The 23,231-nt window shown below is 41.3% G+C and overlaps 2 protein-coding genes across 2 annotated transcripts in view; both read left to right on the top strand.

Moving 5' to 3' along the window:
* LOC108668744 overlaps positions 1-13,525 on the top strand; it is a 22,940-nt gene extending 9,415 nt beyond the window's left edge. Inside the window, exons 7-15 of the mRNA XM_047881961.1 lie at positions 1,130-1,532; positions 2,316-2,762; positions 4,063-4,178; positions 4,361-4,532; positions 4,797-4,984; positions 6,377-6,481; positions 7,898-8,063; positions 8,444-8,697; positions 9,315-13,525. Of these exons, the coding sequence (XP_047737917.1) occupies positions 1,130-1,532; positions 2,316-2,762; positions 4,063-4,178; positions 4,361-4,532; positions 4,797-4,984; positions 6,377-6,481; positions 7,898-8,063; positions 8,444-8,697; positions 9,315-12,972 (5,509 nt within the window). The 3' untranslated portion in view covers positions 12,973-13,525. The remainder of the gene's footprint in view (positions 1-1,129; positions 1,533-2,315; positions 2,763-4,062; positions 4,179-4,360; positions 4,533-4,796; positions 4,985-6,376; positions 6,482-7,897; positions 8,064-8,443; positions 8,698-9,314) is intronic.
* Positions 13,526-19,247: 5,722 nt separating this feature from the next.
* On the top strand, positions 19,248-21,627 carry LOC108668743 (protein Star-like). The gene is made up of 5 exons (XM_018155990.1): positions 19,248-19,356; positions 19,659-19,852; positions 20,101-20,295; positions 20,479-20,712; positions 21,475-21,627. The coding sequence occupies exons 1-5, from the start codon at positions 19,248-19,250 to the stop codon at positions 21,625-21,627; spliced, it is 885 nt and encodes a 294-aa protein (XP_018011479.1).
* Positions 21,628-23,231: the final 1,604 nt, after the last annotated feature.

The raw sequence follows: 23,231 nt of genomic DNA, 5'->3' as shown, positions 1-23,231 counted from the left end.
TGCTGTAGTGTGGAGACATCAGCATGCCATGCTGTAGTGTTGAGACATCAGCATGCCATGCTGTAGTGTTGAGACATCAGCATGCCGTGCTGTAGTGTTGAGACATCAGCATGCCATGCTGTAGTGTTGAGACATCAGCATGCCATGCTGTAGTGTTGAGACATCAGCATGCCGTGCTGTAGTGTGGAGACATCAGCATGCCATGCTGTAGTGTTGAGACATCAGCATGCCATGCTGTAGTGTTGAGACATCAGCATGCCGTGCTGTAGTGTTGAGACATCAGCATGCCATGCTGTAGTGTTGAGACATCAGCATGCCATGCTGTAGTGTTGAGACATCAGCATGCCGTGCTGTAGTGTTGAGACATCAGCATGTCATGCTGTAGTGTTGAGACATCAGCATGCCATGCTGTAGTGTTGAGACATCAGCATGCCATGCTGTAGTGTGGAGACATCAGCATGCCGTGCTGTAGTGTTGAGACATCAGCATGTTTGTTAGCTACTTAATTTATTCCTTGTTTCGCTCACAAACGAGAGACCATAGCTTCCAATGATCACTTCTCTTTCACAAAAATTTGTTTCTCACTCTTAATAGTACTTATGTACGTGAGTATTTCTGCTAGACTTGGTCTGATAAGAATCTCTTCTGTAATTATTGAGGGTCATCGTCTCAAACATTGATTGATTTTAAACTGCAGTCTTGCGAACCTGCTGACAGGAGCTATACGTTGAACTAACTTAGTTATTCATTATTGAAAGATGTAAAACTGTACATATACTGCAGTAAGTTTCGTACCTTAGAGGCATCTAAAAATTCTCGATGCTTGCATAGAAACCAATGATACGTGTTAAAATTTTTCCCTATCGCTGTAGTGAATATGTGAACAAACATCTCCTTTACCACTCTGATATATTGATACGTTTGATATATTGATACGTGATATATTTTGAGAACAAACAGGTGAAAGCCGTTCAATAATCCATGGTTTGCAATTCAATTATTTATGATAAACTGTTAATGCAGTGGTCATTGAGAGGAAACAGGTGAAAGCCGTTCAATAATCCATGGTTTGCAATTATTTGTTATAATCAGTTAATGCAGTGGTCATATTATCCGTGTTCATGGACAGGACCAACACAGAGGCCAGCAACGAGGCACCAGCAGCAACACTTGCCAGCGGTGCTGCCTCGTCGCCGGACGTGGCAAATAACACGTGCACGGAAACAAATGTTGTGCCCGTGGTGAATGTTGATGCAGTGCCGCAACCTACAAAGCATGCTGCAGTCCCTGATGTCGAGAACGATGAACACACATCAGGAACATCAATCAGTTGTGCAGCGTCGTCTGCTAAAGTTGTGCGAGATGATACCAGCGCTACTGCACGCGTGCACCCCACCGCTGTCAGGACGCCGGATGACGTGACCGCGTCTACTGAGCAACCGCCTGCCACTAGGCCTCGAAAACCCAGCGCTGACACGCAACAGTCGAGCGCTGACACGCAACAGGATCACATCAAGACTGAAGAGAAAATGGTAACTAATGTACTGTAATTGATATCTTGAAGTGCATGTTTGGTAGATATTGTGTGATTATATATATGTGTTCTTTGACAGTACATGTTTAAGATAGCTTACCAACGAATTGTCTGAATAAGGGTGATTATTTTCTGTTAGCCAGATTTGTTGATGTCGGAATTCTTGTGTAAATTTTCATTATAAGCCAACTTTGTTGTGACAGTTGAAATGCAGTAATGCACTGTTATTTGAGACCTGATGATGCATTCTTTGATAACAAGATTGATTTCCTCATGTATTCATGCAATTTATTTTCCTTGAGGAATAAATAGAAAAAAGCTTTGATGTATTTTTCGAATATTTTTCCGGTGAAGATCAAAGTTAGTTTATTTTCTTTGATGTGTAATAGTTCCATGTTAATTCTTCGTACTTGTTAGCCAAATATTATCTCACGTTATGTAGCGATGCGCCGAGTAATAATATGTTGTGCAGGTGCGTGCATTTCTAGAGCAGCACTGCAAGAAGATCACAATTGTTTATTTTGTTTGATGTTTGGTTGAAAATAATGCAGTTTTATTGAGGACTTCTTTTAAGTTTAATTTATCAAGCTTTCTGATAAGAGGTACAGTAATAGGGTCAATGTGGATTAAAATTTGTCCAAATGAAAGGTTCGATAAATCCTGCGACGCGTTTCGCTCATCATCACTTTGATGTGTAAAATTTCCATGTTAACTCTTCGTATGTGTTAGCCAAATATTATCTCACGTTATGTAGCGATGCGAGTAATAATATGTTGTGCAGGTGCGTGCATTCCTAGAGCAGCACTGCAAGAACCACGGCGTGCTCGACCTGCTCGGCCATTTCCTGAGGGCGTTCGTGTCGGCGCGCCCCACCTGCGTCTGGAAGCCTGGTGACGCGCGCATCCTGCTGGGGCTGTACCCGCGCTACAGGGAGACAATACAAGAGCCTTCCCCGCTGTGCATGAGCACAGAGCTTGTGCCAGCACTGCAGCTGCACAGCACAGTCACACTCGCCTACTGGGAGCTTGCGTTCAGTGCCAAGTCTGCCCTAAACCTGCCCCTGCCCGAGCGCTACAGGGACGACGATGTGTCTCTGTTGTCGCTGCTGCTCTCGCGCCCCGAGATCGTCTCTGTTGTGCCCGCGTACAAACAGCGCTTCTCATGGCTCATGGCGCAGCTTGAGATGGTCAGAGGCAGGCCAGAGATCGCTGCCCTCCACCTAAGTCAGGTCATTAGTTACTCTTAAGTCAGGTCACTCCATAACACTTAAGTCAGGTCACTCCATAACACCTAAGTCAGGTCACTCCATAACTCCTAAGTCAGGTCACTCCATAACTCCTAAGTCAGGTCACTCCATAACACCTAAGTCAGGTCACTCCATAACCCCTAAGTCAGGTCACTCCATAACACCTAAGTCAGGTCACTCCGTAACACCTAAGTCAGGTCACTCCTAAGTCACTCCATAACATGATCGGCTCCCGTTCTGATCTGTATAATTAAATGTATTGAATTATTTATAATTAAATTAATATCAAAGAAATTGATTAATGCGAGTAAGAAATCAGTTTTCAAGTCTGATGTAGTGTAGGTTACTTCGTGTAGAAGGTACGGGAAGCAATTCATGTTATCTTGTACAATTGATAATAATGTCCGTGTGCCCTCAAACCATCGCCTTTGATCTGAAAATTATGAGAAATGATAATCTTTTCGTTGCTGGTCCACGGTGTTTGCTCCTTTATTATTTCCTTTTAATTATCTATTGCCTCCTGGATAAGATTAAAACTTGTTTTTTTTTTTATCTTGCCTAGCTTGTAGAAAATAGTTGTTCCCGCGGGTTTGCAGCGCTGGTGTTTTTTTTTTTGTGCAAGGCGACTAAGATTTAACCCTCTACCGCCGTACGTCACCTCCGGGAACATAACTTTCAACTTGAATTATACATAAACTATTGAGTGTAGCAACCTGAGGACGTTTGTACGCAACAGGCAACATTTTAAATTTGTCATACGTGGCGGCAACCATCAGTGCAAGTCATTTTGCGCTCGCTAGAACGTATCGTTTTTGGGAAGTAGGTTTGTGAGAATATTGCTCCGGTTACCCATGTCAGGTGGTAGAGGGTTAAATTCTTACACTGTTAGAAAAATTACCGTTAACGGTATTACCATAGTTTCAGTGGCCGCTCGGCACGTGAAAAGAAACACCGTGCGCCGTTTTTATTCTAATTTAACCCTGGAAATCCGTAAAACGTCTGATAAAAACGACGAAACAGTTTATTTTCACGGGGCGACCGGCCACTAGAACGCCGGTGGGACCGCTTTTTCACCGTTNTCTTATCATTTGCGTTGCAGGAGGATTAATTTCTTATCATTTGCGTTGCAGGAGGATTAATTTCTTATCATTTGCGTTGCAGGAGGATTAATTTCTTATCATTTGCGTCGCAGGAGGATTAAATTCTTTTGATTTGTGTTGGAGGATTAAAATCTTTTGATTTGCGTTGCAGGAGGATTAATTTCTTATGATTTGTGTTGCAGGTGGTGGACGAGTGTGAAGACCTCGGCATGAGCGAGCTGTGCACGCACCGCGTCGTCACCGACACCAAGAAAGTCACGCCAGCCCGCGCTCGCTCGCAGCTCAAGTCTCTTCTCAAGTAAATGTCGCTCTAATTATAATGGCTAACTAATATTCTCGATACACTGAGAAATCCAAGCATGCAACTTTCATTGAGTGAAAGCATGCAGCTTTCATTAGGTGAAAGCATGCAGCTTTCATAAGTGCAGAGTATCTCATCACAGGAGTTGTCAGTTCCCTGATATTGTTGTATTATTGCAGACGTCAGCTAGTCCGTCAGGTCGAGGATCAGTTCAGTCAGCAGAACTATGCAGTGGTCATTGAGGTTGTCAGCGGGGAGCTCACTGACGACGTCAGCTTCAGTGACGCTGAGCAGCGGTCTGCTCACTGCTCGCTGCTCATCTCTGCGCTCACTGCCATGCAGGACCATAAGGTTAGCACGTCTGAGCTACTTCAGAGACTGGCAAAAATGCTGAGTCATGTTTTAAGTGCACTATAATTGGTTTATAAGCGTACTAGAATTAGGTTATGATTTATGTGTACTAGAATTAGTTTATCATTGGTGCCTTTAATCGCCATCGCATGTCACGTATGGTACTATCTTACAAGCTCATAGGTGCGTCTGTTTATTTTAGCATCGTAGTTTTGCACGCAGACTTTGCGTGTTCCAACCAATCCAATCTTTGATGTCCTCCAGGGAGTGCTGGAGTGGGGCAGCTTGGTACTGGAGCAGGAGCTTAATGCCTGCAAGTCAAGGCCTCCATGGAGCGCTGCTTCCAGTGATGATGGAGAAGACAATGAGGAGAAAGGATATGATTTCCCGCTCATCAGTCTCACGTTGCGCTCCATGGAGCGCGCCATGGAGAACCTCAATGATGACGGTGAGTGAGTGGCCGTTACTGGACTCTTGATGAGTCGTTGAATCGCACATTAACACGTCGACTACGTATTGGTACATATGCGTACCACGAAATGTATTTCTCCAGGAGGTAGGCGTACATAATTCAGGTTGCCTAAAATCGGCCAAATCCGAGAACAAAAAAGGCCAAAAAAGGCCGATAATTCAATGTATACTAGTTTATTTGTAGGTTCCGCTATAAAAATTCCATTTATTTTCTTTTTACAGTATTTAAAATTTAATTAGGAAATACCCCTATCATAAATTTTAGCCGGCCAACGCAATTGAGAAAAACTAAATCACGGAATTTGTCCGGAAATAATAACCGTCTGCCGTCTGGCAACCCTGCTTAAAAAAGTACAAAAAATGAAATAATAGTACAAGATGAAGCAATCGTAGTCAACGTGTTGAAGTGTTGGAACACACATCAGCGTACGTAATGATGCAGTAGAGATATTGCTACATAAGCTGGGTTCATTTACATATCAACAAGTTCTTCCAGTATCGTTATGCGGTGCCCCGATCCTATACGACTGGCTATAGCAGAGGCCCTCATCATTAAGGAGAGGACTCCAGCTATCAACCTTCAAACCACCGGCTTCGTCAGAACTTTGAGATTGTTTTCCGAGTAGTTTTTTGCGCTTGTAAAATCTTCATGTAGGTAGTATCACGTAAACGAAATTTTAGCATTATTTGAATGGTATCCAATTTACTTGATTTCGTTCATATTGTGAACGAGGAAAATCGTTCACTAATTTATTCAATGTGCATTTTCTTGTGACGAAATAATTCTATCACGTCTGGCGAAGCCGCGCCAGTGACATGCGAGTCAGACCTACAGCAGTTGGAACTGTCTAGTACCAGGTCAGGTCTGAGCGTCTTTGTGTCAGGTAGTTAGTCGTGTCCCGCCAGCCCTTCAGTGAGGTTCATACCTGAACCTGCTCAGCTGTGTTAACTCTCAGCATTCTGTGCTTAACGCTGGAGTTGTGGCTGTGCCGTGACTATTTAGTCTAACCTGCTGTCGTTCGCCTATGCTAATTACGGTAACCTTAACTATGTGCATTAATGCGGTGCAATAGTAAATGGAATTGAACCAATTTGAACATTTCTTTAATAGTTATTTTAGTCTGAATTTGTGCTTTCCCTTTACCTGATTTTACTGATTTTAAACACAGTGATTCAATAAACTATTTTAAGTGTGCTTTGTCGTGATTATATACCACAGCCTTTGAACCGGCTTAGCTGACGATGACAAGGAGAGTTGAACGGCATTGTAGGATAGATCAATGAGCACAGTAGCCTGGAATTTATTCATATTGTCCTGGCCTATGAGCGGTGAGCATTCGATCCTGATAGTGAATTACAAGCCTGACGTTCAGATTGAATTGTAGTAGCTTGCTGCTGCAGCAGGAGCGTCTGTCGTGCACGCCGCACCCGCTGCCCTCCACGCTGCTGCTCGTCACCGCTCACGACGAGCTCGCCAAGTCTGCACATTATTATTATATATCAATATTCAATATATAATATACGGTATAATATAATATAAATATATAGAATATGTTGACCAGAAGCCAAGTCAGTCCGTCCGTCTGTCTGTCCGTAAATTGTCCGTCTGTCCGTGCAATATTCTTATTGGTCCAGTTTTCAGTTGCATGTTTTTTAGCGCATTTTAATACCTTGAAAACTGGAATGGTGTTAAAATCTATATACGTACTCAAATAGGCGTTAAATCTCAAATAGTAGGCGTTAAATATATGGGTGTTAAATTCTATATTCTCTCGAAGTCAGGCCGCGTCGGGAGGCGGCGGTCTTGTCTTGCAATATTCTTATTGGTCCTGTTTTCTGTTGCATGTGTTTTTAGCGCATTTTATCATTTATGAAAAAAATGCACTATTGTGCTCCCCATGTCCGAGTGTCCGTCCGCCTGTCTGTCCGTCCGTCCGTGACTTCACGTTTTCGTCGACGAGAAAATGCGCTCTCTGTCACTCACTGCAGCGAGGACTGAGTTATATTTTTTTACCAGTCTCGAGATGATGGCTGTTATTTGAAGCCTCTTTTTCAATTTCTTTTTACTGTGTCACTCATTTATTATTTTTAGAATATATTTATTGGTATAACTGCTGAATAGAAAATGTAATTTTTTTCATAACATTAGAATATTTCAAAAAAGCTCTGTTAAAAAAATTATTAGTGTCGTCAACTCGTCTCGCATTAAATTCTGTTGAATTTTTCTGGACATCCCTATTATTATGCTAAAACTAACCATGGTGTAACTAAGCAACTAACCTTTATTTAAGGTCAAGTTGTAGTTCAACTATTTATTAGCTTTTTAAAATGTAATTTAAAAATATGAATCCTGCAACATTTCTAATCGACCATCTAGCCGTATAGGTATTTTCATGCCTGCATTTAGTGATAATCTTAGCAAGATTCTGAAAAGCTAAAGAAAACGGCCAAAAATTCATGTATTGTAACCTATTTTAAAGGACTTTCCAATCAAAAAATTATTCCCCCCTAAATACTACCACGTACAAAGCCAACGCAATATCCATATGAGGATAGTAAGACGACGCCTATATTTCAGTACGCAATATCCTTATGAGGATATTAAGGTGACAACTATATTTTTAGAATGTTTATTCATATTTTTCTGTTCATTCTTATCATTCTCTTCATTCATATATCAATATATTAGTACACGCCCTGTGTTGCAGGATGTTCATTCATATCCATACAGTATATTAAGACCCCCCTTTCTTGCAGAATTCATATCCGTATGAGGATATTAAGACAACACCTATATTTTCAGAATGTTCATTCATGTCATTGTGTTCATTCATGTCATTCAGATATTCATTCATATATCAGTATACTAAGACCTCCCCTCCCCCATGGTGCAGGCTGGAGCGGTGCTGCAGTGACGGGGGGCGGCTGCTGCTGTACAGCCTGCCGGTGCTGCTGGAGGAGCTCAGGCAGGACCTGCACACTGCGTCCTGCACCAGCCTGCTGCAGGCCCGCGACCAGGCAACCTGCTGCCTCTTCCAGCTGCCTGCGCGCCGTAATAAGGTTAGGGTTGCCTGGGGTTACCTAGGGCAGGGTTACCTACAGCAGTTATAGCTGCCATGTTATAGCTGCCATGTTATAGCTGCCATGTTATAGCTGCCATGTTATAGCTGCCATGTTGTAGCTGCCATGTTGTAGCTGCCATGTCATATCTGCCATGTTATAGCTGCCATGTTATAGCTGTCATGTTATAGCTGCCATGTTACGGTATAGCCTTGTCCTCAGCAAGTCATTCATGTTGCCTTGTCCCCAGCAAGTCATTCATGTTGCCTTGTCCCCAGCGCGGTGTACGGGACCACGGGGGCGCCGGCATCTCGCTCACATACGGCCATGTGGCGCGCCTGTATCCATACTACCATACATATGTGTTGCCTTGTCCCCAGCGCGGTGTACGGGACCACGGGGGCGCGGGTGTCCCGCTCACATACGGCCACGTGGCGCGCCTGTATCCATACTACCATACATATGTGTTGCCTTGTCCCCAGCGCGGTGTACGGGACCACGGGGGCGCGGGTGTCCCGCTCACATACGGCCACGTGGCGCGCCTGTATCCATACTACCGACCTGACGAGCTGCCGCACTTCCAGGCCGCCACGCCGCCCTCGCTCTCAGAGGACCTGGCGCTGCTCTTCAAGAGGTGCGCTCATTTTTACTGACTCCCATACTCGTGGTTCTTTGGGGGACATTTATCTAATATCCAGGCTTTAGTGTGCAGAAATGCCAGGGTTTCTAATTATTCATTATCCCTCACTCTGATACTCGTTGTTCTTAGGGACATTTTTTAAATTGCCAGGCTTTAGCGTGCAGAAATGCCAGGGTTTTTTTAATTGTTCTTCTCTTCAAGAGGTGCGCTCGTTATCCCTCACTCTCATAGTGTCGATTTTTTGGGACATTTTTCTAATTGTCTGGCTTTAGTGTGTAGAAATGCCAGGGTTTTTAATTATTCTGACGCTAAATGGGTTGAAAATTTAAAACATTGCAACTCGTGTTCTCTAGAGTTTCGTAATATGGAGATATTATAATGCGATGCGTTCATCTTATCAAGTTTCTGTTCTCTTCATTCTAGGAATTTGGTCCCGCATCATCGTTCACGTTTTAAGTTCTAATTTATTTTTTGTCGCTGCTCCTTTACTTTCTAGTGCTGTGCAAAATGTCACGTTTTAAATGGATAACACGTACTTGCATTTAGTGCTGATCCTAGTAAACAATTTTTTGTGTTCTATACCAATATTCTATTGGCGCTTCCCGCTTCAGGTTCGTGGAGCTTCTCCCTGAAGAGTTTCTGGTCGTAAACAAGCTTGAGGAAGTGGAGCGATATTTATCAGGTGACACAAGCGAAATGAAGTTGAAGCAAGCCATTGAGAACCATCCTCTCCCTCACGTCTTCTACTTGCTGGGAGATCATTTCTTCAAGAACAAGGAGTGGGACAGCGCAGTATTTTATTATAAGCAAGACATTGTCATCAATCCTAGCCGCCTTGACTCGTGGGCAGGACTTGGTCTTGCGCTGAAGACCAAGCTGGAGACGCAACTGAATTCCTGCGAAATAATCCCAGACGAGGAGAAGTTTCTTGGTCAAGTCGAAGAAGCAAGCAGATGCTTTGAAGAAGCCCTCAGGCAGGACCCAAATCACTCGAACCTTTGGGTCGAATTTGCCGGTCTTGTGTACATGACTTTCTCCCATGCCTCCCGTCTCCTCAAGCAAGAACTGAACCCTGACATGAGCCTCGAGATGTACGACCTGCTCGAGAAAACCAAAGCCAAGATGCTGGACAGATCAGAGCAATGCTTCAGCAAGGCACTGAAGCTCAGCGTGGAGGACGTGGCACCTGACGACGAGCGCTGGTTATATTATTATATGCTAGGCAAAATTGGGGAGAAGAAAACTGCACCTCCCAAGGAAATCATTGAGAACTACATCGCTGCTGCTAATGAGCTTCACCTCAATGGTGCTCAGTACCCTTCGAAAATTAACTACAATAATCCCGAGGAATACGCCGTTGAAGCTCTAGAAATGCATTTCAGAATACACAGCTACATCATGAAGTTTGTCGACCCAAAAGACGTTAAGCTTCCCTCAGCAGATTTAATAGATTACTTCATGTTGGTGACTGAGAAATTGTCTAAAGGAAATTTCGTGACCTCGACGCAGTACATCCCAACAGATTTCTCTTGTCTTGATTCTCAATCAGCTAAGAGCCGCCCTTCGCCCTCTCCACAGTTGATACAGAATGTTGCTTTTGTACAGTCTTTGGTTTCAGAAATAATGGAGAATGCGTGCGATGAGGCTCAATCTAAAAACAAACCAGGCCATCCTGAAGAAAACAGAACCACACAATCGAACAATACAACACAAAGTGTCAACGTGTGCAGTGATGACGAGATTATGGTAGTGGAAGAGAGCAAGGAACAAAAAAGCAAGAAAATAATAATATCGCGATGTTTGGATGCCTACAAACTGTGCCTGGTTCGTTTCCCTCATCACTACAAGAGCTTGTACCGCCTCGCCCACTTCTACCACACGGCCAAACTGTGCAAGGATAACAACAAGACTCGTAACTACCTCATAGGTAGCACCTTCTGGCAGCGTGTTGACTACATGCCTGTCAACGGACTCTTCCACGAGCGCAGGATCAGTTACCAACAGCCGCGCAATTGTAATCTGTTCCACGGCGTCTGGCGCATCCCTAATGATGAGATAGACCGGCCCGGCAGCTTCGCAGCGCACATGTTTCGCTGCGTCTCGCTGGCTCTCGATGTCTTGCCCAGCGTCAAGGATTTCCAGACCACGTTCGATATTGCGCTTGCACTGAAGGTGTCTCCTGAAAAAGATAAGAAATATTTGCGTGAAAATGAAAGACAATTACTTTGTGAGCATGCAACTCAGGTTGGCCTTCAAACTGTCAAGGATAAATTCAGAATACTATTCAAAACCAACGCCGTGATTCATAGAAATCGAAAAATGGCCTTCTTGTCCGATGTATATGGATGTCACCGTTATTTGAGTCGCCATCTTGGAGAAATTGAATCAACAATTTCCTCCCTTCTTTCCCAGACGTACGCAGCCTTAGAAGTCGTTACTGGAGATCCTGCGACGTTGTTGCGCCAAGCCGAAGCTTATTGCCAGGCTCACCACATGGGCAACCTGGCTTCCAGAAGAGGAGGACAGCAAAAAGCGAATGCAATTCTTCTTCAAGCAAAGCGGCCATCGAACGCTTTGCTACTTCACCAGCAACAACAAATGCTTAAGCCTTCGCTGGTGGAGCCTGTGAAAACAGGAGGTAATCGTCAGGCTTGTGTGCCATTGCTATCAGGACCCAATGCATCAGCGAAGGTCTCAGAGGCTGACGTCACACATCGCAAACAAGACTCCGCCAGTGGAAATCCCAAAAGTATTCTTGCCAGCGATAGGCAGCCTCAGAAATCCTCTTCAAAGCTGGAAGCCAACAATACCAAACCTGTCAGAGCTAATCCAGCAACAGATGGTAATGTGCCCAAGGCGAATATGCCGGGTAGTTCTGGCTCATCTTATTCATCGAGCCAGTCAGCCATGAATGCTTCTAACCGTTCCTTGGCCACCCCACAACCTCGGTCAACTGCTGCGCCCGTGCCCCGCTCCAGCGCCACCGTCCTGCCTCGATCAGCTGCGTTCTCCCGAAGTCAAGCCAATTCTTCCTCCCGAAAGCCATCTTCCGTTCCATCCCCAAACAAAACTCCTGCAAATTCCTCGTCGGCTCAAGCCACAACTTCTTCGTATGATTCCAAAAAGTCACAAGTTCTCGCCTCAAAAACAGGTTCAGCGAACAAAGTGCAAGATTCTGCCTCTATGCAGCTGCCCGCAAGTAGTTCCGACGATCAATTGATTCGTCATGCATACGGAGTGTATGAAAAACTAATACAATTTCAATCTAAAGTCAGTGCTAAAGGCATTGATACTGCAACCTATAACTTGTACAAGTCTCAGCTTGACAACTACCAGGCTCAATTATTGCAGTTATTAAAAGTACCTGTTGTTTCTCAATATTTCCAACAGTCTCTGCAAAAAATGCAAAATACTGCCGCTAAATTGCCTCCCCCTCCAAAGACTGTACCTACAGCTACAGCCGCGAGCGGGCGGGCTTCTCAAAAACTCCCAACTGCAACTTCTTCCCGAACCTCGTCCAGCGATATTATCGTGGAGAAATGTGTGCGCAAGAGCAACCCGATGAACAAGGAATCAGTACCAAAACCCAATCCATCGTCCAGCAGTTCTACCTCCCAAAAAAACATACCACCTCAGTCTCAGCAGAAACCAAGCCACCCAGTTGCGCAAAAGAAATCGTTCCCGTCGAATAATTTCCAAAGTTCCACCTATCAGATGGCCATGAGTAGCAAACCTCTCCCGCGTTTGCCCAAAGGCCTCTCAGTCACGGTTTCTCCGTCAAAAGAAAGTGATCCTGTGAGAGCACTTCCGACGTCAAATAAAAGTATTTCTCTGAATCCAGTGCGACAGGCACCTCTTGGTGCGAGTTCTTCTTCAAGAGCATCTTCTTCTAAGCCTTCTCCTTCTAGCTGCGTTCAGCTGAACCCAGAGCAGCTGATGCAACTGGCCTACGGCAACGCTAGCGCTGCTACCTTCTCCTCGCCATCACCTTGGGCCAGCGGCAAACAAGCGACTCAGCCCTCGCCCAAGACATCGCTAAGTTTGGATGCGCACGCGCGACAGTTCTACAAAAATAGTCCTAACACTAATCTTGCCTTGGTGTCTAATAAAAAACTTCCAGCATCAAGAGCGAAATCCTTAACTGTTGCTCAAAAACTCCAGCATTTGCGCACTCAACAGCCTTCTGCTGAGCAGAGGAATAAATCTAAAGATCATCTAAAATCAAATACATCTGTCGGTGACTCTGACGATGTCATCACGTTAGATTAACATAATTGAATAGAGCGTAATCTGTTTCATTTTGGCATTGATAATTCTTTTTTGTTCGCGGAATGATGTCGTTTTTTCAGCTTATTAGCTATCAATTTACCTGTAACAATTCAATATTTGGATTTCAGACATGTAGGTGATTACCCGGTCGATTTCCCGCTCTTTGATGAATTTCGATAACGGAACGGTCATATTTTAATTTTATTTTTTAATTTTAATTTTCATAGTTTTTGATTTATTTCATAATTTTTGTAAAAAGTTTAAATAGGTATTCAATTTTCTTTGAGCGTTTAGTCGTCATTTGTTTGCGATGGTTGAGAGACCGCGGCTCGCTGCCCAGTTCTATCATAAACCTTAACATATCAATTTGTAGCCTGAGGAATGAAATTAGAATGCCGGGCATTAGCGACACCTTGTCTGTTCTCGATATTTTTATAGGTTCATTATTTATTTCTGTTTTTTTTTTCATTCGTGTTGTTCCAATTTAGCCCAATGAATATGTCGCAATTTTTTTATTAGAAATTACTCATAATTTCCTAATATATTCCGTATGTTTTTTTTTAATTCGTGTTGTTCCCAATCAGCCCAATAAATATTTCGTAATTTTTTATTAGAAAGTCACTCATAATTTCCATATATTCCATATATTTTTATTTTAATTCGTGTTCTTCGCAATCAGCCCAATAAATATTTCGTAATTTTTTATTAGAAAGCCATAGACGCAAGGCAGTTACGACACCTAGATAACCTTAGTTTCAAGTCATGCCAGGGCAGTTTCACCGCCTCTACGATCGAGTGAAAATGAACTCGAGATCAATATATATTCAGCTACATTGTCCTGGATCACGAACAGTTTTATTTGCAAATTCATTGCATTTATATGCATTGAATGTTAAATATGAAATTATTGTTCACCAATTAATAAGCTGCACTTTATAATTTGATGTATCTTAACCACTTTTGATTGTAACATGGTTTATATCTTATGCAACGCTATCTCAGACTCGGTCAGGAATATTGATGAAAAAAGTCGATGGATCGTTTATGAAAAAGTCAGGAAAATGTACGATAGCTCGAATATAAAATAGATCTTTCAATTTTCAAGAGGACGCTTTTTTCCGGCACCATGAAGGGCACATTACGCAAAAACATTCTCATAAATACGTAAGAAGGCACCAAAATTCCTCCAAATTATATTCTATATATTCTTCTATTCCAAAATTCTTTGGAATAGTTTCCAAGTTTTAGATTTATTAATTGCAATTTCGTTAATTTTCAATTTAAACAGCGTCGCCGACGCTTTTGTTCTATAGCTTGAGTCACGCGTGGCTCGGCTCTACTCGTGTTCTGTAATGAAACGCCTATCATTTGTTGTGTGCATAACTGAAGTGTCATTGGGCCCTACGTTCATTGGGCCCTACGAATTCATGCAATTAATAATACTCTCATGTGTTAATTTCTTTATAATTTTTCTGTTGTCTGTCACACAGACAACCTTTAAAACGCACTGCTTCGTTGGAGCCTTTAAAATCTTACAGGTGCTCAGGCGATGCAATTCAATGCATGTGAAATAGAAGTTTCTCTTGAAAACTCCTTTTTTTCTTTCCCTCCGATCTGAGTCTCTCTCTCTTGAAGACTACAATTATGCATCGAATTTTGATCTGTAAAAAGAAAGACGTAAACTAAGCGTCTTTTCGCATGAGCTCCCACTGCCGCTCAATCCTTTTAGCGTGCGATATATCAGCATTGGATTAATTGCAAGATATTATCTGTATGAGCGTTCACATTTCTTACTGTGGTAACAACCAAGTTTCGGAACTAATCTCTTGAACTTTGAACATTATCTCTGAAAAAATAATCACAATTCCACCTCCGTACAGAGAAACCGATTTGTTTTTCGTGCTCATTACCATGAGCCGGATGAAATTGGTGCACTGATGTGTGACCGAGCAAGTCCACATATAGTTTACTAATTATTGATCATGTAAGGTTGTTCAAGAGAGTTTTGTCGGCTATTTGGCCCTAAAAGCATTAAATTATAAACAATTAGAGACTTAATTCAAATGCAAGCAGGTTATTTTCCGTTAACATCAAAAATTTCATTGCGTCACTGAGCACAGATAGGGCAGCCATTTTCTCGCGGTAATCCAGAAGAATGTGTAGGCATTTTTGATTTCCCAACTTGAGCGTAAGTCGGGCAGGGATCAAATGCGATGATTGCATACAAAATAGAATGATTAAAATAATTTAATGCCCCTAGCTTTTCGTCATTCAAGCACAGCTCGATCAGCATCGTACCCTTCCCAACAACGAAGGGCAAAGCCAGTGTTTCTAATCGACATAAAATGATAAAAATAGTTATATGGTATCACTCGAGCACAATCAATCGTTGCGTCACAAGCAGGTCGGATATTAAATCTGATCATTCAAATAATTGATTGGCATGATTCCAACGTCATAGGTGACTTCGCGGGGGCGCACAAGAATACTGCGACCCTCCGCCGTCTTCTTGGACTCCATCTCCCTGGCCGACCTGTTCAGCATGTCCAGCACCAGGTCGCACTGCAGCCGAACATCGATGGTTTAACACGTCCCAACTGTACCAGTAGATCTTCAGTCCAGTAACAGTTAAGTGCAGTTACTGTCTAGTACAGTAACACTTCGTGCAGCTAAAACTTCTACAGAGCACTGCCAGGCAGCAGGTCCCAACTGAAACAGTAACAGTTAACTGCAGCAACATTATTTTTCAGTAACCCATGTGTGCAGGTAGCACTTCTACAGAGGATCGAATGGCAGCAGGTCCTAACTGAAACAGGTTTGGAGCACGTTCAGTCCAGTAATAGTTCGTGCGTGTACACTCGGAGGCTTGAATCCGATTGATAGCGATATAGTTTTGAAATAATATATATAACACATTCCGCTTGTTGTTACAATTATGGCGATACTCCGAGAGCAGGTCTAACTTATTTTCATTGGCCATCTAATGGGAATTAAGCAAGTCCCCATTTTATAATTCTATCATTTTGGTTTATATTTGCCCTAGATATACTAGTTTACTCAACAGTATTGTTTTATCCAATTGTTGCTCATCAAATTAAAATAAAAAGCTGATGTTAACCTCATGATTTGGAGAGTCGGCGTAAGCAGCTCCTAGTCGCTCAATATCATTGCGCAATGTTACTAAGCGTCTAATTAAGAGCTATATTGACGGATTGCGCGATATTTTGCGTGATTTTCAGAACCTTGAAGATATATTGCGCAAACAGGAAGATATTGAGCCGTCTAGGGGCTACATTGCGAAATGATTGGCTCCGTGCGTCCCTAACTGTCGTTCTATAAGTTGTGTCGATTACGTGTCCTTTATTGTCTTCTAGAAATTCTGGCAAGGGCTGTTTGTGCAACTTGTACGTCTAGCGGAGTGATTGCGCGAACGCTTATTCTTACATGATATTTTTAAGAGCTTTGGGCACCTAATTTAAAGCATTAGGATTGGCTTATAATGTTGTTGAGGGGGATTACCTACGGCAGCTGCCCGCAGGCACTTTTGCGCGGGGCTGCACGATACAAGAGGATACAAGAGGGCTGCAGGGTGGCCCAGTGGTTAAAGTTCAGAGTACCAAGATTGGCGCAGAGAGGCGCGGGTTCGATCCCAGCTCTGTGCGCCAGTTTCTTGTCGGAATCGGCGAGGAGGCCGGGCGGTTAAGCACAGCAGAATTGTTGCAGTGAGTTGCGAGTTCGAGACCGCAAAATGCTGTGAATGTTCTGCGATGTTAAGAATCGGCGACAGGCCTACGGCCTAATTAATAACGCTGAAACCGCTATTAGTATTATTATTATTATTATTATTATTATTATTAAGATAATTTTGAAGCTTTAATCAAGAAGATATACATAACGTTCGTAGGCATCTGTTTGCCAATATTACAGCTCTTTTCCATTAACATTTTACTGAAGTGAACACATGTGGACAGTTTACGTGTTTTACTGTTTAGTCGGTGCTGTTCATAGTATTGGATGACATGGCATCAGTGCATGTGTACGTATGTGACCAACTAGACCAAATATAGTCTCACCACCCGCAGCATCACCCTCGTCATCACCAGCATCGCAATTCTTTTCTGCCTTTATATATAGCAGAACATCTCACTTGATTCCGTTGAATTATTGTATGTAGTTCATTTGGGAAATTGAATTGAAATTAATTCAATTTCAAAGCTTCGGTATGGGGGCAACATCAACTGAGATGCCTGAGTCGCCCAAAACCATATGTGTTCCAATTTATTTATAATATTTTACCATGGCTCAAGTTATTTGTTGTAAAATAGTGTGCAAAAAATTACATTTAGCGGCATTCTATTTTGCTAATTTATCGTAGTGAGGCTAACAAAAATAATGCAGAGTAACTTTTTGCTCTTATTTGCTTCAACCTCTTTTGGATTTATCCCTGTGATTCACCTTTATATTTACGAAGCATTAGAAACTCATTCCAACCACTGTAATCTGCACGGTTAATATTTTTCTTCCGAACGAAAATAATTTTTTTTATGTATTATTTATTTATTTTTTTTAACCAAATTTTTGGTTTTGAAATTAAGTACATGAAATTGCATAAGTAACTTTTTGCACTGGTGGATGATGCAGGAAATTACAAGACACCTAAAAAGGAAGCTGGTAAATAATGCGCATGTACTTGTCTACAATATAGCGCTAAGAAATATTACTGGTACACGCAGGCAATAGTGGCAGCCACTCCAACCTTTAAAAAAATATAACTCAGTACTCCCTGCAGTGAGTGATGCAGAGAGCGCATTTTCTCGTCGACGCATTTTCTCGTCGAAAGTCACGGACGGACAGACAGACAGACGGACTGCCATGGCTAGCACGATAGCGCCTATTTTCCATGTATGAGAAAATGCGCTAACAACCGCAACTATCGTGCTGCTGGTGTCTTGTACAGGAGTCCTTACATGGCCAGTAGAGTTACGAAGCCGCCGAAATAGTGGTAAATAATGGCGGTTATTTTAATGTTGTAGTAGCAGCCATTATCGGCCCCTTGCACACGTATCTATAATTTCATCACACAATTTCATATATCACATTAGATAAATGAGGTAATAGAATTAACTGTTGAGGAACAAAATTCTTATGGAATGTCTTGCGCAGATGTGGTTTTTGGATGAATATTTTTTTTTTATTTATTATTTTTCGAATCTTTATCTTTTATTTTCTTTTATCTTTTGTTCGTAACGAGAATAGGATATTACTATTAAAGACAAACATTTTCCTCGGTCATTCATGTACGGAATGACCATTGAATGAGCCTCCAGTTGTTCACAAGATGTTTTGATTCATGCGATATTTTGCGAGAACTGCAAATTTTCCAAGATAAAGTCCAACAAATTATATTCCTTATTAGCTATGAAGATAAACGACAAATCGTTAACACGAAACTTCCACGAATTTATCGAGCGACTATCCCGGTTTTGACAGCTTCTGAATATAGACCAGCGATTTCCTCAGTTGTATAATAGTGAGCAACAAGTTTTCCTTATATAAGCTCAAGCGCTGATGTCATAAATTACCTTAATATCAAATCATAACCTCAGTTGCGGCCGAATCACAACATTGAGCGGTTGCTCGTAAAATATTTCATAACATTTAGTATCAACAAATAAAGCTCAAGCTTCTTAATTCTTAAAATTTAGGAAGGTATTGAAAACATTGCCAATGAGTGGACAAGCTTGGCCGTGCAGTTCAATTCGTCAAGCTCGCTAACATAGCGTCGCCTCTGCCACGGATGCAGAAGTGTAAGATTTCGGTAGTTAATGGACGTCTTAATTCTTGACAAATGTCATATCAAATTATTTTAGAGTAATTAAAAATCAGGGAATTGGAATCCAAGCGCGAAAAATAAAGCAGTGTACGTGACTAATCTTCAAGTGGAAGTGCAAACTAATCTTCAATTTATGCGAATTTAATGCCATACAAATTTAATTGTGATTTCTGGGGTACTGATAATTACGAAAATCAATAATATGATATGAACACAGAGTAGCAACAATTTAGTGATGTTCGTGCAGCCAGAAAAACGCGAGTCCACGGAATACGTAATTTATTAAAAAAAAATAAATATAAGTTCCACAGCGGTATATCGAATATTGACTGCAAACATGGACATGCAAATGCTTCGAAATCACAAATTTATAAAAAGTATGAACATAACTAATAAATTAGGCATGCTAATTATCAAGACGCTGATGTACTTAACTGCGTCCATGTTCTGCTTATTCATTCTTAAACATTCTGCTGCTGAGGGAGGCGCTAGCATATTTTCTGAATCTAGTGAAGCTGTTTCCGTGAGCCAAACAGCCTTCGGCTTTAGAGGTGAGAAAATGTCCCTCGCTCGGTTGTTGTCATGAAGAATTTAAACGCAACCAGAACAGAACAGATGGTCATCGTCTCTACGTAGTGAGAAATGATTATTTATGTTCATGCCATTATGTATGCAACCATGAATTCAAAGGCGAGAGAATTTAAGGGGTAGCGAGAGTTTACAGAGTTATAATAATAAACACCATTCCTAATGTTGGTTATTATTTATAGTTATTCCACAGAACCTGCATTCCTAAACGCCTTGAAAGCACCACATTGCGGCTCTTTATTATTTGTTTGACCATTTATGGCAGAATGCGATGATAATTGGCAAATAAATTCCTCAGATTTGAACTCTGAGAGTACTCGGCCGGACGATCCTCGCCCGCTCGACATCATCCGACAACATTACCTGATGCCGGCCTCTGCAGAGCCTTACGCGTTTGCAGTAATGTCTGTTCCTTCCGTAGGCCAGACAACAATTGTCGACAACTTTTTCAAACAAAAGGTGACATAAAACTGCGCATGAAGTTGGTTTGAATTGTAACGTGTCAAATTTCAAGTCTCATATATTCATCCATCTTGGAAAAATGCTAATGTTCGTTACAAATTAAGTAACAGTGCTTGGAATATGACAGGAAGAAATATAAACTTACGGGTGACGTTGAGCAAAGCTGGCTTCCAGCTTGCGTCCCAAATCATCATGCTGGTAATATCTTCTCATGTCACTCAACTCAAGTAGCCACTTCGTTGCAGACACACGGAGTGTTCGTCGAGTGCGGCGCTATCGACGGCCAGTTTCTCTCAAATACGCTATTTCTGGAACGTTTCCGGTCCTGGACGGGCTTGCTGATAGAGCCCGAGCCCAGAAACTTCAAGGCTTTGAAGAAACGACATCGCAAGGCTTTGATTGCAAACTCTTGTCTCTCCAGTAAACCCCATCCAAGCGAGGTCAGAATACTGAACTTTCTGTCTTGCTCCAAGTTGTGCGATTTCAGAGTTTCAGGCATCAATTCTTATAAACGTTTAATATGTATGACGTACGTGTAACAAGTGCAAAAAAAAGACTTTATGAGCAGAAATTTTATAGTGCATACGAATAAAAAATTATATAATTCTACTTCCGTTCCACAGTTCGTTTTACGACAGGCATGGGCCCTTAGCGAGATCCTCGACTTCAATAATATAAGCTACGATCATGAGACTATCGGAAATGGGGACGTGAGCTACAAAATAGTGCAATGCTTCCCTTTCTACTTCTTCTTGCTGGCCGCCAACATCACCGCCATCGACTACTTCAGCCTCGATATTGAGGGACAGGAACTCAATGTGCTCAAGACGATCCCGTGGCATCGAGTCGATATCAAGGTGAGGGATAACGTGGGTCCGAAATAGGAATTGAGTTATCGCTGGTTGAAACTTCGATTAGATTTTGAGATGGTCAAGACCATCCCTTAGCTTCAAGTTTTTATCATGGTTACACTTCAATCAAAGGTACTGATCGTTGTTTCGTGAAAAATTATTATGGCGTGTCATTAAGAAATGGCAACGGAAATACTACGACAATAAATTAAGCTGGGTAGCGGAAGAAATGGAATTGAAAGTAAAGGAAATGATAACTGATTTTGAAATTTAGGAAGGAATTTCTTTGTAAGCTTTCGATTGTTTCGAATTCATCCCAACTTGCTGTTTATCCTAATAGTTCTATATATATAGTTTCGTGCTGTGAATAACCGTTATGTGGAATCTGAAAGAACAAAAATAAAAAAATTAATCATAATCAATACAATTCTTTCTGTAACGTCCCCCCGGGAGCTCGCTTGCTTACCTTGAGGAAAAATGCCAAGTAACTTACGAAAAATCAATCCCATTATAAGCTAATTAAGCGGGGCCGTTTCCAAACAAACTATAAGTGACTCGGTAATGTGGTCAACAAAATAGTGCACATGATGTTCATCCGACAAATATTTAGGAATATATCAGTTTTTCAGCATCTTGAAAAGCTTCTTGTTAACAGTTGCTTTCTTCCAATCTTTAGCGAAGTGACAATAAGACTTTTACAGTCAATCATTGAAGTGATGATGGAGTATGCAAGCGACAATATCCTGAAATTTGCTTGATAATTACCAGATGATTTCAGTGGAGCACAAGCACGTAAAGGAAGGCAAGGCGGCCGTCAACGCCCACATGGCGGCCGCTGGCTACGTCGCCTACGAAGAAATGACTGACGGCGCCGGTACGCCCGGTGACGTCATCTTTGTCAGACGCGATCTCGTGGAGTGATCAAGTCTCGAGTAAACATGAACTTTATATATAGATGAGTCTCAATTAGCGATTAAATGTCACGTACCAAATAAAATTTAATGTGCAGCTGAAATTTCTTATTAGTGTAGTTAGGCAGAAGTTCGTCTTAGAGCAGGTTTTGTTGAAGACAACAGACTCATTCTTGAACATAATTTTTTTCTGTTTTCCGCTATGGGACGAGTTAGACTTTTGGAGAATATGTTAGTTTGAATATAAGTTCACCGTGAGACATTTTATCATGATGATGCAAATAAAATTTCAAATGAGAATATACAAAACGACGTCCAGATTTTGGAAATTAACGTCCCAATGAAAAATCGTCAATCCAACAAGAAAAAATAGCAGCTTATGCAATGTATTGTAATAAAAAAATTTTAAACTAAACCGCAAAAAATTGAATTGATGGCGGAAAGTGTTTTTCCTTTCATTTCCTTGAAGTTTACGTAAGCGAATCACAACAACTTAGCTGCTCTGATTTTTTGAATTACAAAAAATCTTTTTTTTTTTTCCTGCGAATACAGCGATTTTTTAATATAATAGACGCAAAATCTGCAAGCATGCAAGAATTATATTGAGATGAACAAATTTTTAGAATGTTGACCTACCAAAAAATCATATTATTAACAGCTCAGCTTTTTACGGCCTGTGCTGTGCGAATGCATCAGGTGAACACATTGTCTATTCGTTAACTTTTGCATATTTTTATATTCGTTTTGCAAACTGATCGAGTTATGAATTTAAAAAATTCGATAATCAGAAGTTTCTCTAAATTGAGTCACGGTGGATGAGGTTGTGCTTTCGCCTTCATTTACGTTGGAAGATTGTCTGCTGAATTCTTGGGTCTGAGAAGTAACGGGAGTTTCTTCAATTCACTTTTCATATCTTCATGGCTCATATATTTCCTGGAATGGTATACATGTTTTTATTATTGTTTTAATACGCCTGGAATATGCTTCTTTAATCTTATTCTTTAATCTTCTTCTTTAATCTTTAATGGAATAATCTTCTTTTGTGCCGAGATTAAAGCAAAACAATCTGATTTGAACCGGAAAGTATTTAATTTACGTTAAACGTCACGTGAGTTATGTGATGATTATTTCAAGTGTAATTATACGTTTAAACGGTATTCTGAACTCGAATGGGACGAATATTTTTTTCAAATTTTTTGGAGCTTTTAGAAATTTACTATTCTATTTTTAGAGTTCCTTTCTTAGTTTGTTTAATTTAAACCTGGCGCTATAGTTACATACGAGCTATTTGAACGCAATTCTGAAATACAAATCAGGTCAGCATATATAGGGTTCTGAATTTTATTCCCAGTAACAGGTGGAAAGTATTCATTGCAAAAGGGAGAAGGAAGAGTGACTTAAGCAAATGAATTTAAATTTTCAAATCTTGACCAGTTAATTCAATTTACTTTTATTTCGAATATAAATCGATAATTTGAATGGTAATTGCGTGCTAAATGTGGTTTGAAAGGGGTCCCAATTCAAATAACGTACTTAATTTTTAAAAACTACCCGAATTCTTGTCATGGGAATTAGTTTTAACTTGATTTTCAACTTGCAAGAATTATTCACCCA

This window comes from Hyalella azteca, unplaced genomic scaffold (assembly GCF_000764305.2).
Source record: "Hyalella azteca isolate HAZT.00-mixed unplaced genomic scaffold, Hazt_2.0.2 contig9247, whole genome shotgun sequence".
Taxonomy (NCBI): domain Eukaryota; kingdom Metazoa; phylum Arthropoda; class Malacostraca; order Amphipoda; family Hyalellidae; genus Hyalella; species Hyalella azteca.
Note: the sequence above shows the minus strand (reverse complement) of the source record. Positions and strands in the feature narration are given on the sequence as shown.